The sequence below is a fragment of the Calonectris borealis genome, chromosome 4, assembly GCF_964195595.1.
Source record: "Calonectris borealis chromosome 4, bCalBor7.hap1.2, whole genome shotgun sequence".
Classification (NCBI taxonomy): domain Eukaryota; kingdom Metazoa; phylum Chordata; class Aves; order Procellariiformes; family Procellariidae; genus Calonectris; species Calonectris borealis.
In genome coordinates, this window is record NC_134315.1 from 67,667,451 (window position 1) to 67,682,892 (window position 15,442).

At 36.5% G+C, this 15,442-nt stretch overlaps 1 protein-coding gene across 2 annotated transcripts in view; it reads left to right on the forward strand.

The window, feature by feature from the left end:
* LRBA (LPS responsive beige-like anchor protein) overlaps nt 1-15,442 on the forward strand; it is a 420,317-nt gene that overhangs the window by 345,475 nt on the left and 59,400 nt on the right. For both annotated transcript variants that reach the window (XM_075149993.1, XM_075149994.1), the window contains one exon: nt 14,945-15,112. In XM_075149993.1, the coding sequence (XP_075006094.1) occupies nt 14,945-15,112 (168 nt within the window). The remainder of the gene's footprint in view (nt 1-14,944; nt 15,113-15,442) is intronic.

Here is a 15,442-nt window from a genome sequence, read left to right on the forward strand (position 1 = left end):
TTAAGCACATTTCAAGACTCCTCCATGTATGTTCATATATGCAAACCAAATTCAACTGGATTTTTAGTTTTTGTAAGAAGAGGAATACTGAATATAGCTTACAATGATTCCAGTACAGCATTCTGTATGCTTTCATTTGTAACGTCAGAATGGTTGTGCATAGTCTATGTTACTGTCTAGCTGATTGTATGCATTAGGACAAGTGGCGAATCCTGACTTTGTCTAAAGGATTTCTGAGTAAGATGGAATTTTTCTGTGTATGTATTTCCATGTCACCTGATCCCTGGAATAGACTCTTGGTATTCTTATAACAGAGGTTTGTTTTGAGAGTGAGAGGAAAGAGTTTTTTTATCTAAGACTTTACAAGGAATTATTTTATAAAGCAATTTACAACATTTTCTAGGTGGAGTGACAATAGCAAGATTTATATTAATAGAGAAAAATGTTTCCAAACAGGTTTTAGTATGTGTGCATGCATGCTAAGAGAAGTAGTAGAACACATACTATTATTACATTTCATTTTAAAAAATCCACCTGCATGGTGACTGCATAAACGCCCATTACTTTGATGTTTTGTTCAGTATGTTCACTTGAATTTACTGACATTCGGGGGGGGGGGGGGGGAAGTATTTAGAGAATTGAGGGCACTTTAAGCTGAGAGATTAACAAATGGTTGCTAGCATTACATTTATAAACATTTGGAATATTCTGCATTAAGGTTGATGTACTCAGTCAGCACTACTCGTCCTCTGTGCCACTCCCTGAATTAAATACAGCAATAACTCAATAGGACCAGTTAGAGAAGTTCATTTTACTTTTGATCGCTTTGTAGTAGGCAAGCATACCCTATCTAATCCTTGTGTGGCAAGAATTGTCTTGTCAGCTGGTCACAGAAAAAAACATTTTTCAAATGTGACTCTTTATTTGCGGTCATCCCAGGTATTTCTTGTAACAATAATGAAGTAGAGAATAAGACTAAGGTAAAGTTCTTTCCAAGGAGCACTAGCTATTTTTACTTTGCTTATCACAGTTTTCTTAATCATTTATTTCAAACCCCATGATGGTTGGAGGGCAGACATATAACTGAATCTGGAATTGAAACCCAAACATTTGATTGAACAATATGGTAACTTCCTGAATCTTCAACAAAAGTGTAAGGAAAAACCATCTCCCCACATTCAGTTATCACATACATCATTATGGAAATGTGTGTGGCTTCAGTAATTTATGAGTGTAGGGCAAAAAAAAGAGATTTCTATTCAGAAATACACCACAGTCATAAGTAACCAAGTCGTATAATCCTCCTAATGAACGGTTTGATGAATAACTGTTTTCGATTTGCCCACTATACCAGTCCTGAAATTGTCCCATCACTGCCAATTTATTTTCTGTGGGCATAATATTATAGTGTGGTATGTTGTTACAATACAATGGAAGAAAAGTGTGAAGAGAGTGGGAGTCAATCATTAAGATACACATTTTAAGCAAAGATTGGGTCTGTTCTTTGATTAACAAGACTGCAGTAACATTTATACATAGTATACTGTTACATTTGATTGTATTTCTGGTTCCTTTTCTTCACTTGCGAGCTAGAAGTTCTTGGCAAAGCTGAATATACAAAATAAATATAAACCACACTGCAAGGATGGGTCCCTCAGAGAGAGAGAGAGGAGAAAATGATTTAATGCAATAATGATTTTAGCTATACACAGGCGTCCCTTTTTTGTCTCGATTTGTTAAATTACCTGACGTCTGCATGTGTAATTTAAACAAAATTTTGTTCTCTAGTCTTTCTTCCTTTTGAGCTATCTTCTCAAGGAGAAGGATGATAGATGGAAACATAAACATAGCATGAGAATGTGAACTAGTTCCCAAACATTTCAGTGGTTTTTATAAACAACTGGTCATTGTTACCTTTTGCTGGATTACAGTTTCCTTTAGAACAACAGTGCTTTTCAGCTGCATTACAAAGTTGATTCTAAATGTTTTTGCATAGTTGCTTAAAGGCTTTAATGTTTAAATAATGGTTATATAATTATACATTGTTTAAACAATTAGCTTTTAAGTCTAGCAATAAGCTCACATTTTATACACATACTACCAAAAATGATAATGAAACTGCATTTTAAAGATATGAACTGACCTTAGAGTGAGCAACCATAGTTTAGGGACATTTGTTTCAATTTTAAAATTTGGTTTTTAACATGCTGGTTTTAATTTTGAATATGAATAGTGATTCCCGCCGTTCTCCTTGGTCACCCTGTGAACACAGACATGGTCAGCAGCTAGTTTTTCTCCTTCTGAACCCCATTTTCAATATTCCTTGTGCGTTGTGTGCCCTCTTCTCTACGATAGGAAGTGCCAGCTTGCATCTCGCTGGTCTACGCAGGCACGAAGGGTTGTCTGAGGCTTGAACTAGAGTGCCTTGGAGGGGTAGGATTAACATCATAGCGTGTTAGTTGTCCCCTAAGCCATCGTGGCAGCTGTTGATTTATATTTTGAAACAAGCAAAATAACAACAATTGACACAATAAATTAAGATACTGCTTAGTATTTTAACTTTTAAGAAAGCTCCTAGTATTTTAGGTCTACTGTTTTTTCTTAAGTCATGGTTTGCCTTTTTAAAATAACATAGAATTGCATTTTTAATCTTCTTGAACTGCATTCATACAGTGATTAAATTAGGAATTTTTTAGATGTATAATAGTTTAATACAGTAGCAGAAAGTCTAAGGATAAAAAAATCACTCTTTAAAAGATAAATATGTTTTATCTATTTTATAAGAGCATTTCAGAAATCGTATTTTATACCTGTACCACATTTTTATTTTAGATGCGGTATATCTTTAACGACTTTCTAATTTATACAATTTTTGTTTCATTGTCAAAACATTTAATTATATCATGTCTTGAAGGTGTAAAGCTGTCAAATAAATCAGAGGCTCAGTATAAACATTTGGTGAATTGCTTCTGCTACCATACTGTAGTTGTTACTGGGCAGTTAGTGGAACTTTTTTAAAGCATTTACTCAGCAGGTACAGGACAACACTGGTACAATGAATTGCTGATTGCTTGTAAAACAGCAGGTAGTAATGCCCTCACTCTTTGTAGTTCTGCTTTGTAAAATAAAGTGGCAAGATAGCGTGGCAGAGAAAGCCAATGTGCAGCAAATATGTTTCCTGCCTAAGGGCTGCTGGAGATTGCCAACCCTATTTCCAAAAAAATGTAAAATTGTTGCTGTTTTCTATAGCGCAAAAAATGAAGTTCCCACCGCTAGAGGGAATGAACCGCGTCCATGCTTTGAAAAATTTGGCAGCATGGGCATGAAAAATAGAAAATGCAAAGACTGGATTTCTTTATGAAGGCCTTAATAGTTGTATTTAAAAGAAAAACCAAAACCACAAAACAAAACAACAAACCAACAACTTGCAGGTGTCTTTAAAATGTTCAAACTTCCTATGAAAAGAGAAAAGTCTTCTTTTTTTAACCAATATTTTGTTCTGGTGTTAATACAAACTACAGGCTCCCCAAAGTGGGGTTTGGGTGAAGTAAATTAGTTCTACTTTGAAGCTTTTCTTTTCTCCCCCTTTCAGAATGAATGAGGAGGCCCTTGAATGAAAGCTGCTTTTCATTAGTGCCACCACATACCTATTTGAAAGGAAGAGCTCTTTTAGCACATACAAACACTGGAGTAAAGGAAAGCTTCCTTTTTCTACCAGAAGACCATCGGCTAAACAGCTCCTAGCTTCTCTTTCCAGTCAGGTGGTTTCCAATCAGAGTTAATTACTCCAGTCATTTATTCTAATCACCCCCTTCGTATGGCCAGCAGTACTCTGTCACGGGGTGGCATCGTTTGAAGCCAGTTAGGTTTGAAAGCCACTGCAGGGTACTTGAGGCTCATTAGCGAGGCCTCTCCATGCCTGGCTCTGGATATGCTCCCTGATTAACTCCCTGTGCCCCACCGCCGCCCCCTCCCCTCCTCCAGCGCCAATTAACCCTTGCCTGGCTGCTTGCCTTTTGCTTGCGCAGGGGAGGAAGCGGCTGGGTACCGGTCCGCCCGCGGTGAGAGCAGGGCGAGCTCCCGTTGGCAAGCGCCTGTGAATCGCGTCGCTCTCGGGAGAGGCAGGGGGTTTCCCCGCTGTGCAGAAATGGCGATTTTCGGCAGCGCTCGCCCGGTGCGGGACCCCCCCGGGCCCTGCGGCGAGCGGGGCGGGCCCGGGCCCGGCTCCCCGCGCGGAGCCTGACACCCGCGGGTCCCCGCCGGCCGCGGAGGTGAGGGGGGCCCTGGCCCTGGCCTGCGGCTCGGGATCGGGCCGGTTGCGTGCTTGACGTGCCTTTTTTTTCCTTTCCAAATACTATAAAAAGGTTTCTTTGATATTTGGCATATACCTGGCATTAAAAAAAAAAAAAAAAAAGCAGCAGCTTGTCCTCCAAACTAAAGGGTAGAACTGAAAATACAGACTTCCCAGACTTTTAAAAAAGTGCTAATTTCTCTTACGCTGTGCCGAGAGGTGAACTTCAGGCCTAGGTGATAGAGATTGGAGTAGGTATCTAAACCACTTGCAGTAACTGCTCTGTTGTGTGGTTGTGATGGTGAGGAGCTATGGGGACCTTCAGCTTTCCTGGGTAAGGTCACTCCGTTACGGTTCTGAACAACCCTGGCTCTGAGGCAAGGTCTTGATATTATCCTTGTGCTTATCTTACTCTGGGTAAGAAAGCTTGCATGCCACAGGTATTTTACTTTAAAAAAATCATCTATTGGTGTTACCCTCGGTCAGACTAGGTCGTTTTATTAGAATGTTAGTTGATTAAAACCTTGTAATTTGGTTGTTGCTACTTAAAAACATTGTGTAACATTGTGTTGTTTTTTGGGTTTTGTATTTTTTTTTAAACTTGTTCTTTTTCCATACTGGGAAGTAATGTTGTAGATGGTTGCTTGCTTGTTTGCCCTGTAAAGAGCAAGAGCTGTCTCTGGGAGTTCAGCCTCTGAATTAAATGGTTATTTGGAAGGTGAGAATTAAATACTGTTTTATTGCAGTATATTTTTATTTTATTTCTAAATGTTGGTGGTTTTTAGGCCATCTTCTGTGAAGAAAAAAAATCATATTGCTGATATAAGGGAAAATTCTAGGGTTTTGCTAGCATTTTATTTAGCTTATAACTAGAAAAATTTAATTCATTAAAATGTTAATAACTGACCATATGCTTTTTCAGCGTATAACCTCTGAACGTTAATAGTATTCATCTCCTATGCCCTTCCCACTAACACCATTCATGGCAGAGTAATATAAAGGTTATGAGAAGTTTGCTCTCAACTGGCTACAGAATGTCTGTTGCACTTGGAGGTGTTTACACCTTGATTTCCTGAGCACGCTCAATATACTCAATACATCACTTGTCTTTCTGTGTACAGCTGTCGTAGTGGAAATTTAAAGCAGGTTAGGTGAAAGAAGGGAATAACATCTAGAAGAAATTAAACTATCTACAAGAAAGCATTATGAGCAAAACTAGTCGAAACTCAACATGCAGTGCATGATGAAATTAGAATAAAAAAGAGAGATTTTGTAATTTACAAATATAATCCATTTTCAGTTTGATTTCTTTCAGCATTGAACCTGACTCTTAAGAACTCTTTGTTCTGTTACAAATTCCAGCGCTAGCCAAACTACTCCCAGGGAGCGGGAGACAGCCCAGGGGATCCACTGGGACAGGGCATGATGAACAGTCAAGACTGCATGTCCTCCTTAACCAGGAGACTGTGGAAGTGCTTATCCTAGGGCATTTGATAGAAAGTGAGCCACCCTGAGCACCAGTTCATCTGGATCCAGACTTCCTGGTACCTTGCTTAGCAAATATGCCAGAACAAAATGTTAAATGAGAACCTGCTATGTTTAGGAAAGTTTGCAAAGAGCATTTCATTTTCCAAATAGTATCTTCCACAAATCTGATTTTTTTCTTAAATGCTGAATGTAGAAGCTGATAATGTCCTTGATGCACAAATTTTCCCTTTCTCTGTCATTGTTAAAGTCAAATAATGATTCTCCTGCGTCATTCCAGTTAAATGCCAACTTTAAGGAATCTGATGTCCTTGCCAAACATACCTTGTATTGTCATCCTCGGCAACCCCTCAGAATGTCTTTTATAAAAGATCAGGGCTTCACTGTTCATAATCATCGCAAAGAAGCAAATCCCATGCTTATCTATGCGTGTTAGCCCCAGAGTGGGTTACACATTTGTGCCACGTGATGATATAGTGCCGTTTCCTATTTTTGTAACTGTTTGATTTATTCAGATGTGGTACCCTAATTGCCTTTGTAAATCTTATGTTCTGTTCTCCAAAAGCTCTTGAATCCTTCCTATTCTGTGAATTAGCAGACAAGTCAAATGGCAAGATTAAAAAGACTTGTCTGCCTGATGTGCATCTAAACTGTGTTTTAAATTTTAAATTCCTTGACCTTTTGTCATACCATTTCCTAATCTTAAACAAATTTTTCTAGAACATTTTTTTCCCAGAACTGGCTTCAAAGACAAATTAGATTAGTCTCTACAGCTCTTCTAAAATGTTTGCTTCTGCTGTTTGCGGTGATTTGAAGACCATGTGTTTGCAACCATTTCTGTCTCCTCTTACATGCATACTAATACTTGTTGATCATGACGGTTCTTGTGAATTGCATATACAACTGACACATCAAAGCACAGTATAAATGCTGCAAGCTGTTGAAACAGAGTGCAAAAATAAAGCAACAGTTGACTTTTAGGGCTTACAGAGTAAATCAGAAGGAAGAAATGTACGAGCAGTTTAAATGTGAAATACGTTAAAAAAAATCACTAATTTCTCCCAGTTTGAAGTGTACTGTGCTGTCATTAATCAGACAGCATGCGTAGGCTTAAACTTTAATTTGAGGATTAAATGGGGTGGTAGTACCCAACCTAATACTTAACATGAAAACTGTTTCAAGTGTCGTTTTGTCTGTGTTCACGTAAACCTTTTTTGCATTTTGATCATGCAAGTTCAGTTCATGTTTCAGATGTTTTCTAAAACTTCATGATTGCATTCACTAAGTTTCACCATATATGACATTATAATTATGCTAGCTATGTATTCATTTAGTAATAAGTAAGCTAAAACCCCACCCACTGGGTAAGTGTACTCTAATCATAACACTTTCCTAAATTTCAGAGTTTGGACTGTTTCTAGCCTCATTGAAAAGGCTTGTTCAACCTCAAAGGCAAGCAAATTTTTCATGGTTTCAAGTTTTGTAGTGTGTGTTTTGCACCTCTCTCTTAATGGGAAAGAATCTGTAACATTAAAAGGTGAATCACTGTTTACCATGACAAATGCCCTTTCGGAAGTGTGTACTACTCTGACCTTTCAGTTTGTCTTTGGCTAATACTTGACATTCGGAAGCAACTGTGATCATGTTGACAAGGCTCAAGGAGATGCCACGCAGAAGTCCCTCCGCTAGAAGTATGCAAGTTAGCTGAAGCGTTAGAAGCAGTATACCTGCATTAACCTTCTGGGAGAAAAGATACTTTAGCTTGGCAGCACAGGATGCTAATACAATTGCACAGCTTCACGCGCAGCTCAGTCAGCTCGATCAGTACACAGCACTGCATTATGAAATACAGTCGTATCTTGTGGGATTTTGGTGTTTAGATTTTTTTTTTTTTAATACAAAACTTCATTTAAACTAATTTGACTGAGGCAACTGTCAGCTGTGTGGTTAACAGCCTGTGCTTCCATGGGTAATAGGTTCCAGATCCAGGCTGTCAGTCTTCATGCAGACAAGTGCTGGAGGAACTGGGAGAGGAATTGCTGAATTTCAGGGAGGAGGGAGCTTCCTGCCTCCTTTTGGTGCTGTGTGTGAGGATTTTCAAAAGGGGTTTTCATTCACTGTCTTGGCCTCGGGATGTTGCTGACTCTTCTGGCGGAGGGAATCCTCTAACAACGTAGCAGACATTTTAAATGTGGACAAAAAATGCAAAGATGGGGTGCGAGGAGGTGGAAATGGTGCAGAAATCAGCAACACCTCCTGGTGTTATAAATACTTGCTTTTAGCCGTATTTGTAGAAATAAATGGTTATGGTCTAACCGGTTGTGGTTAGATTTTCTGTGTGTCTCTGGGGAAGGACAAATGCAAGCCACATACATCAGTATTATCACAGTTATGAATAATGACAGACATTTGTGTGATTCCACAACTGTAATTAATTATGGCTTTTATATATTATTTTTCATGTAGGGGAATGATCATTTTTTTCCTATTACAATTCTTCTGTATCTTTTCTACGTCTGGCTGAGAGGAAATCCAACAGTTAGGAAGGGGCCGTTCTTGGTATGCCTTTTGAAAAGCATCTGTTGGTTTATGGAGCCAGTTGGCTGAGACAGGTCTTGCCCACTCTTTTTTTCAATGGGGAATTTAGTATTGTCACAACCATGGCCCGTGGAATATGTGAACAAGTGAGGTAAGCCAACACGTGAATTTATAGTTCATTAACTGTTGAGTACCAGTGTGCACACTCAAGGAAAAGGATATACCAATTACATGCACTGTGGGCAAATCAGCCCGTATTCAGCCTGTGACATTGTAACTACACTCCTTTGGGACCCGTGTTGGCTTTATTTAACCTGTTTTCAGTTTCTCTACACTATAGTGTCACCTTTGGAAATTTGTGTTTTTAAGTCTAGCTCTCCAAATGTTCTAACAACCATATGCTTGTGTCTTCTTCTAACGTGTAACTTTGGAGATCCTGCAAGCCAGGATGCTTTACTTCACCTTTCTAAGTTGTTCTGCTGTGAAGGCTGGGGAATTGCTCACAAGAGTAAAGATAAACATCTGTGTAAATGTTTTCACTGTTGGCACCTAAGGTAGATGTCTAAACTTTGAAACTCAACAACAAAAATGCAACATTTGGTCTGTTTATCGATATACTGTTCATGGTATAGAACAGTATCAAAATTGTAGCAATTTTGCCTTAACATATTGATCTCAAATTTGCGGATTATCATGGATATACTAAGAAATATTTTTTTAAGGGTGATCACTGCCCTTTATGGAAAGAGTAGCTAAGAACACTCCAAGGCAAGTTTTCATATTCACCTAAATCTTTTATTCCTGGCACCTAGTGATAGACATTTCAGTTGAGATTAAAGCCGAATTTCAAAGGAAATGTAGCTTTCATTTTATCAAATACAGAACAGCTGTCTGACTTGTCCATTTAAACTACAAAATAACAGTTGTAGACTGAATACAGAAATCACCAAAAGATGCAAAAATGCTCAAGATATTTAGCTAAACATGCTACTAATTCACTCTTATTTTGGTAATAATTACATAAATTCAAGTAGAAGTTGGAGTCATTGGATTGCAAAATATTTTTCTTTGTTTATGTGCTGCTTATGCAGAATATACCTTGCCACAAAATTGTTTCATTAAGTTCCACTATTATACAAATTTTCTCTTTTGTCATTACTTAGTACCTTATTGTTAAATACAAGAGAAGTAGAAGGAGCAGAGGAAGGGAAGTTTATCTTCCGGAGATCTCCTATGTCTGAGCTTCTTCTCAGATTGTTGATATCCTTTGTTCTATAAGATCAGTCGTCTTCAGTAAAGTATCTGAGTTAAATCTTTCTATTAAGGTTATATTTTCCAGAGCTCTTTTTCTATTTTATCCTGGTATTGGTAACCAAGTAGAGAAATAAAGTAAAACGCTAACTTTGGTTATAACAGTAATGAAGAATACATTGGCAGTGCACTTCTGGAACACACAAAAAAAAAAGGAGAAATGAGATAGTTCTTATAACGTAAGCTGTAAAGTAATTGCTCACTTTCTGAAGTATTTCATGTTTAAAACAAATTGCAAAATACAGTAAATAAAACTATATGCATTTGCTTGGAACAGTTATTTAGCAAGTTAGAAACCACCAATCACGTAAACAGTTTTGATGTCCGTTTCGTCCTTTTGAAATTTGTATTACCTCATGCAGAACTCGGGAGTTTTCTCCTTAGTACGTCTGCTGTGCTCTTCCTCCTCCTCCTGATATCTTAAAGGCAGGCTTGAGTTCAATATCTTTCTAATAGCTTTTTATACTTTTTTTTTCCTCAGATGTCTACCCATGTGATCAAATAATGTTGCCGGTGAAAGTGTGTTTGGTAATTCACTTTTAAATACTAGTGGTTACTGAGAAACCTCAAAAGATAAAGCCAGCACTTCAAGAGTTAATATGTTATTAGGAGGACAGGAAATCTGGCAACTATTGCAGAAACTAGACCTAATGGTGCACACAAACAATTTGTCAGTCTTGGTAAATGTGAATAGCTTTCCGCAAAGTGGCTGCTTTTGCTTTGTTTGAACAGCCTAAACTTTTCCTTTTTGGACTTTAAATCTTAGAAGTGAAATGTGATCCACATATTGAATCAAAATAATTTAATTCAAAACATATTTTGATTGGAACAAGGTTGACATGGAAAGAAACTCTAGAATAAAAAAAAAAAGTTGAAAGGACTTTCTATCATATATTTAGCAGGAAAATTTGAAACAGTTCTAATTAGGCTGAAAAAACCAGCCTTCTTCATTGTAACTTACAAAGGTCATATATCAATGTTAAGGCAGCATTACCAACTTGTGTCTGAAAGCCTGCACATGCAAACATAATTCCAGTTGTTTGGTTTTGTTGGTTTTGTTTTTTTTTTTAAAAATGTACGTGCGCGCACATACTTCCAAGCCAGAGTATGTACTTAGTTTAAAGTAGTTACCTGGTACTGCAGTTATGCGGGTGCTTTGTTGTGTGCAAGAAGAGTATTTTTCACGTCAAAATTGTGTTTGTTCTAAAAATGTGTGAAATCCTCATTCAGGCTTCATACATAAATATTTTTCAAATGGAACATAGAAAAAGAGACTCAATTATTTTAAGTGTTTCAAAGGAAATTCCTTACTTCAAAGAGGAATTAAAATATTTAGCCCATTAAAGGTAATAGGCAATTATTTGTACTTGAGATTTGTAATTTCTTGCTTGCCGATGTAGTATATTCCTGGGCTTTTTGTTTTTTTTTTTAAATGACTGAATAGGAAATATTATTGGTATATGAGAAGCAGTTTTGGTTTCTCATCAAAGTTCTACTTTCATTTTAACTATATAAAAGTTTTTGTATAGGTTGGACGACTTCTCTGTCTTTCAGATAAGTTATATGCATGCTTTATGCTGTTCTTCAAGATTACTTTGCTTTAATCAGCATAGGAATAAGGCAAGCAAGTCTGTCGTCTATTTCTGAATAGCTTGATTATGAATAAATATCTATGCTGGTGAAAAGAAATGCAGTTAATCTTTTCATCTAATTTCAGCATTGGAGCATGCCACTCTCAAGCAGAGAGATTTTTAATAGACATAATTTCATATGCTATATGTCATTACATAATCTAAACCAGAAAGAAAAGTAGAGGGCAAAAGCCAATAGTGTCACTTTAAAGATACAAATCTTGATTCCAAGGGTATAATACTGTTTGGGTAAATACGTCATAATAAATGCTTAGTGTATTTATACTGGAAAAAGGAGAAATCTTTCCTACCTGCTAGTTTTAGTTTTTGTCGTTCCGACCATGTTTTACCAAATCATTTGGATCAGGATTAGACTGATACTAGTCTTTGGTTGCTAGCAGGGAATTATTCTCCATTTGTTCCTTTCAGAAAACAGGGCAGAAAAAGATGCACATAAAATAATGAATTTTAGAGTCGTTCATGAAGAAGTAGTTTTGATTGCATATATTTAGTGACATCAGATTGTGCATTTGAAAAATACTTATGAATAAACTAAAATTTCCTTGTAAGATCAAAGCTTCAATTTGTTGATGTGTCTAAAGCGTTTCTACCTTGGGAATGGAGAAATGAAAGTTACTAATAGGTGTTTGTGTTTGACATCTGTATACTGTACTTTTTAGCATATCTCAAGTGTTTTAGTCTCTGCCTAATAGATCTCATTAAAGAAACAGATATCAGCCCCAAGACAGTTTGTCAAAGTTAATATGAGTCCCTGTGGAACAGAATTGACAATTTGTGTGTGGCTTCATGTGACGGTCTTTTCATGGTCTTGTTTGATCCTTTAACAATTGGGCATTAGTCACTGATTTATTTTACAATAACTCAATAGGATTGAATATTACTGTATTATGCTGGACATTTTAGAGGATTTTCTTGTTTTGCACATTTTCCTCAGAGCGCACAGTAAATGATGTACTTGGTCTGCTGTGGGAGTGCTAACAATTGATTGGTTTGCTTTAAGAGCAGCATGGGAAGGATGTTAGTATCCCATCGCTGCATGCCGTATTTAACTTGAGCCTTAATGAGCACTGGCTGTCCTAGATGCTTAAGCAATCCTAAAATGCTTAGCATTTGGTTTAGTTTTGCAAGGGGTAAATGCCAACAGTAACATTCTTTTAAAGAAAACCTCCTTTTTAAAACTGGATAGTTACACAAATTGGAACTTTTTCACTTCCCAGATTTTTTTTTTTTAAGGAGTACCCACACTTAAATAGTATATACCAGTGTGGCTATAAAGTGCATCACACGTACTGGTACATTATGTTGTTTTCCTTGGAAGTCTACTTTACTTTTTAATCATTGTACAGACTCTGTATAATACTGTTGTTCCTCCATTGATTGTGTCATAGCGTAAGCACTTCCCTCCAACCAAGAGCTTAACTGTGAACCTGAAATAACAGGCAAGCTTATTTAGCCTTTGAATTTGTGTGCTATGTTTGGTCTGTCCTTCAGGGTCCTGGGTATTGATGCTGACTGTAGTCATTCTTCGTTTAGCCCTTTTATTTGTGATTTGGCAAATAAGAAAGAAGAATTAAAATGGCCTAATGTGGAAAAAAATTAAAAGAAGATTGTCTACTTTTGAATCTGTATAAATTACAAGTGTAAAATAATTTTAAACTTGAAAAAGAAAAGTAAATTCAGGATGGCTCCCAACCATTCCATGAAAAGGCAGAGAGTGCATTTTTGTTTTGCTTTTTTAAGATAAAGTCAGATTTATATATCTGTTAATCTGAGGAGATTGCAGAGTGATATTCCTTTAGTTATTCATGTCCAAATGCTTTGTGAGGGTAATATGACCCATTACAAATCTAGCTTTTGAAGAAAAGGAAAATATGAACAACTTCTGCACATATTAAATATATATAAAAAAATCACAAGTTCTTAATGCTATTTTTCCTGACATTAAGTAGTTATAATGATAACAGTAAGTATATTCGAGGGTTAATGTTTTTTTTTAGCAGGATAGCAAGAAAATTAATTCCTATCATTGTCATTTGCTGAGCCCTGTAGAATTTTATGGCTGCACATTGTAGTATTATGGACACTCATGAGACTCCTGACTGGTTTTATCTTATTAAACAATTTTGAAATCATTAATTTTTAATTGGCCTGCTTGTGGTTTTTTATAGTTTTAATTGTGTGTCTGTGTCTAAATGTTGGGGTTTTTTTTTTAATTTAAAAAAAAAAAAAAAGAAGTAAGAAGGAAAAAATCCTGTCTAAGCATATATGTTGTAAGGTGTTTCCATATGATCATCCAAAGAGATACTATACTGTGTGGTAATTCATTTTAAAGAATGCTTTCAGCAATTCAGTAGCTGGGAATCCTAATAAAAAAAATAATAAAAAAAAGAATGATATGATGTCGAAAATATGTACAGGTCTTTTCTTGATTGAAAGTTCTAATTAAGTGAATCGAGGAAAATTAACTGAAATTAGCTGTCAGAAAGTCACATTTAAATGAGTGATGATCTGGTGTGGCAGTAAACATTTAAATGATATAAATTGCCATTTAAGTGTATGGTTTAATGTTTGTCATGCATTAATATGACATGAGACTGCAGTGACAATCAAGCAGCTTGCTCTAATTTGAACATATTTAGGGCTTTTGTGTGGAGTGCACCACACAAATTAAGACAATTGCTGGTTTTATGTGTCAATTTAAGTGTTGTTTTCAAGCATCGGTTAATGAAACAAACCCATCATTTTTGTGTGCAAATTGCAGAGTGATTTCCTTGGTTTTCAGATTAATTTTAACTTCCTGCTCAAAATTAGGAATTTCCTTTACAAGGAAAATGCCATTTGTTTCGTTAGATGAAGAGAATATCAGACTTTGTTACGTTGTTTCATTTGCTTATTCAAATAAGAAATATATTGAATCCTCTGTATAAAATAGAGAAGGCAAATCCTGCTAGTGATTTAATCTACATGAATTAACTCTTTAGATTACAATGATTTTTAAGTTATCTTTTAATATATTTGTGCTGTATCTAATACCATTATGGAGAGATTCGTTATTGTTTGGATGCTTTTGTCTTGGGGATTGGGTTGTAACCAGATAACATCTTCAGAAAAGTGGCTTAATCATTCAGCATAGTACTGTTTCTGTATAGGTTTCTGTAAGAGATATATACAAGAAATGCATAAAAGTAGTAGCAAGTTGATATTCCAGCATGTTAAATAATTTGTACCCTAACATTCCTAGTTAGTTCAGTTTCCCCAAGTCTTATCAATCTTCTCTCTGTCTGTCAGAATCAGATTATCATGCTGTTATTATTCACTGTGGGGATCACACAGAAATGCACAATTTCTTCTTGAGAGTTCGTAAAAACATAGCCCGGCTGTCCATAAATGCATAAATGCTTTCGACTTACTGCTTTTTTCCTTATTCCCACTATTATAGTTTAAAAAGCAAGGTCTTCTGGTCAGCGGGGAGTAGGGCATGAGACTTTGGCATCTATCACAGGACCCACCTTTATTTTGGATAGAATGTCTAAAATACTGTTACCAATTCTGTATTTAGACTTGTTAAGATTATTTTGTATGCTAGTAAAAAATGCTTCTACTACTACTAAATGACGACTGTCTGGCAAACTCAAGTTTATATATTTTGTATGTGGTTTTTTCACAGGCATTAGAAAGTGAGTTTGTTTCCTGCCAGCTTCACCAGTGGATTGATCTGATTTTTGGCTACAAACAGCAAGGGCCAGAGGCTGTTAGGTCCCTGAATGTATTCTACTATTTGACTTATGAAGGAGCTGTTAATTTAAGTTCAATAACGGATTCCGTATTGAGAGAGGTAAGTTTGTACTTTAAATATAAGAAAGGAAAATCTTTGTTAACCACTGCAGTGTTGAAAGCGTAAAGACTCCACGTTGTTCAAGGCTACCGGCGAATGTTCAAATCTTTGCCTTCTCTTGTGGTTTGGCTACAGGCCAGTCAAATGCAAGGTGCCTGAACCAGTCATCACAGAATGCAAAATTAAGAGAACAAGCATGCAAGTTGTTCTTAAACTTTGTGCACCTGGATTCAGCACAAACTCGATGCCAGTATAAAAACAAATGTTCAAGGATTGCTCCAGTTGCTGAGGGTAGTCATTTTGTTCACTAATACTGGATCTTAATGGCAG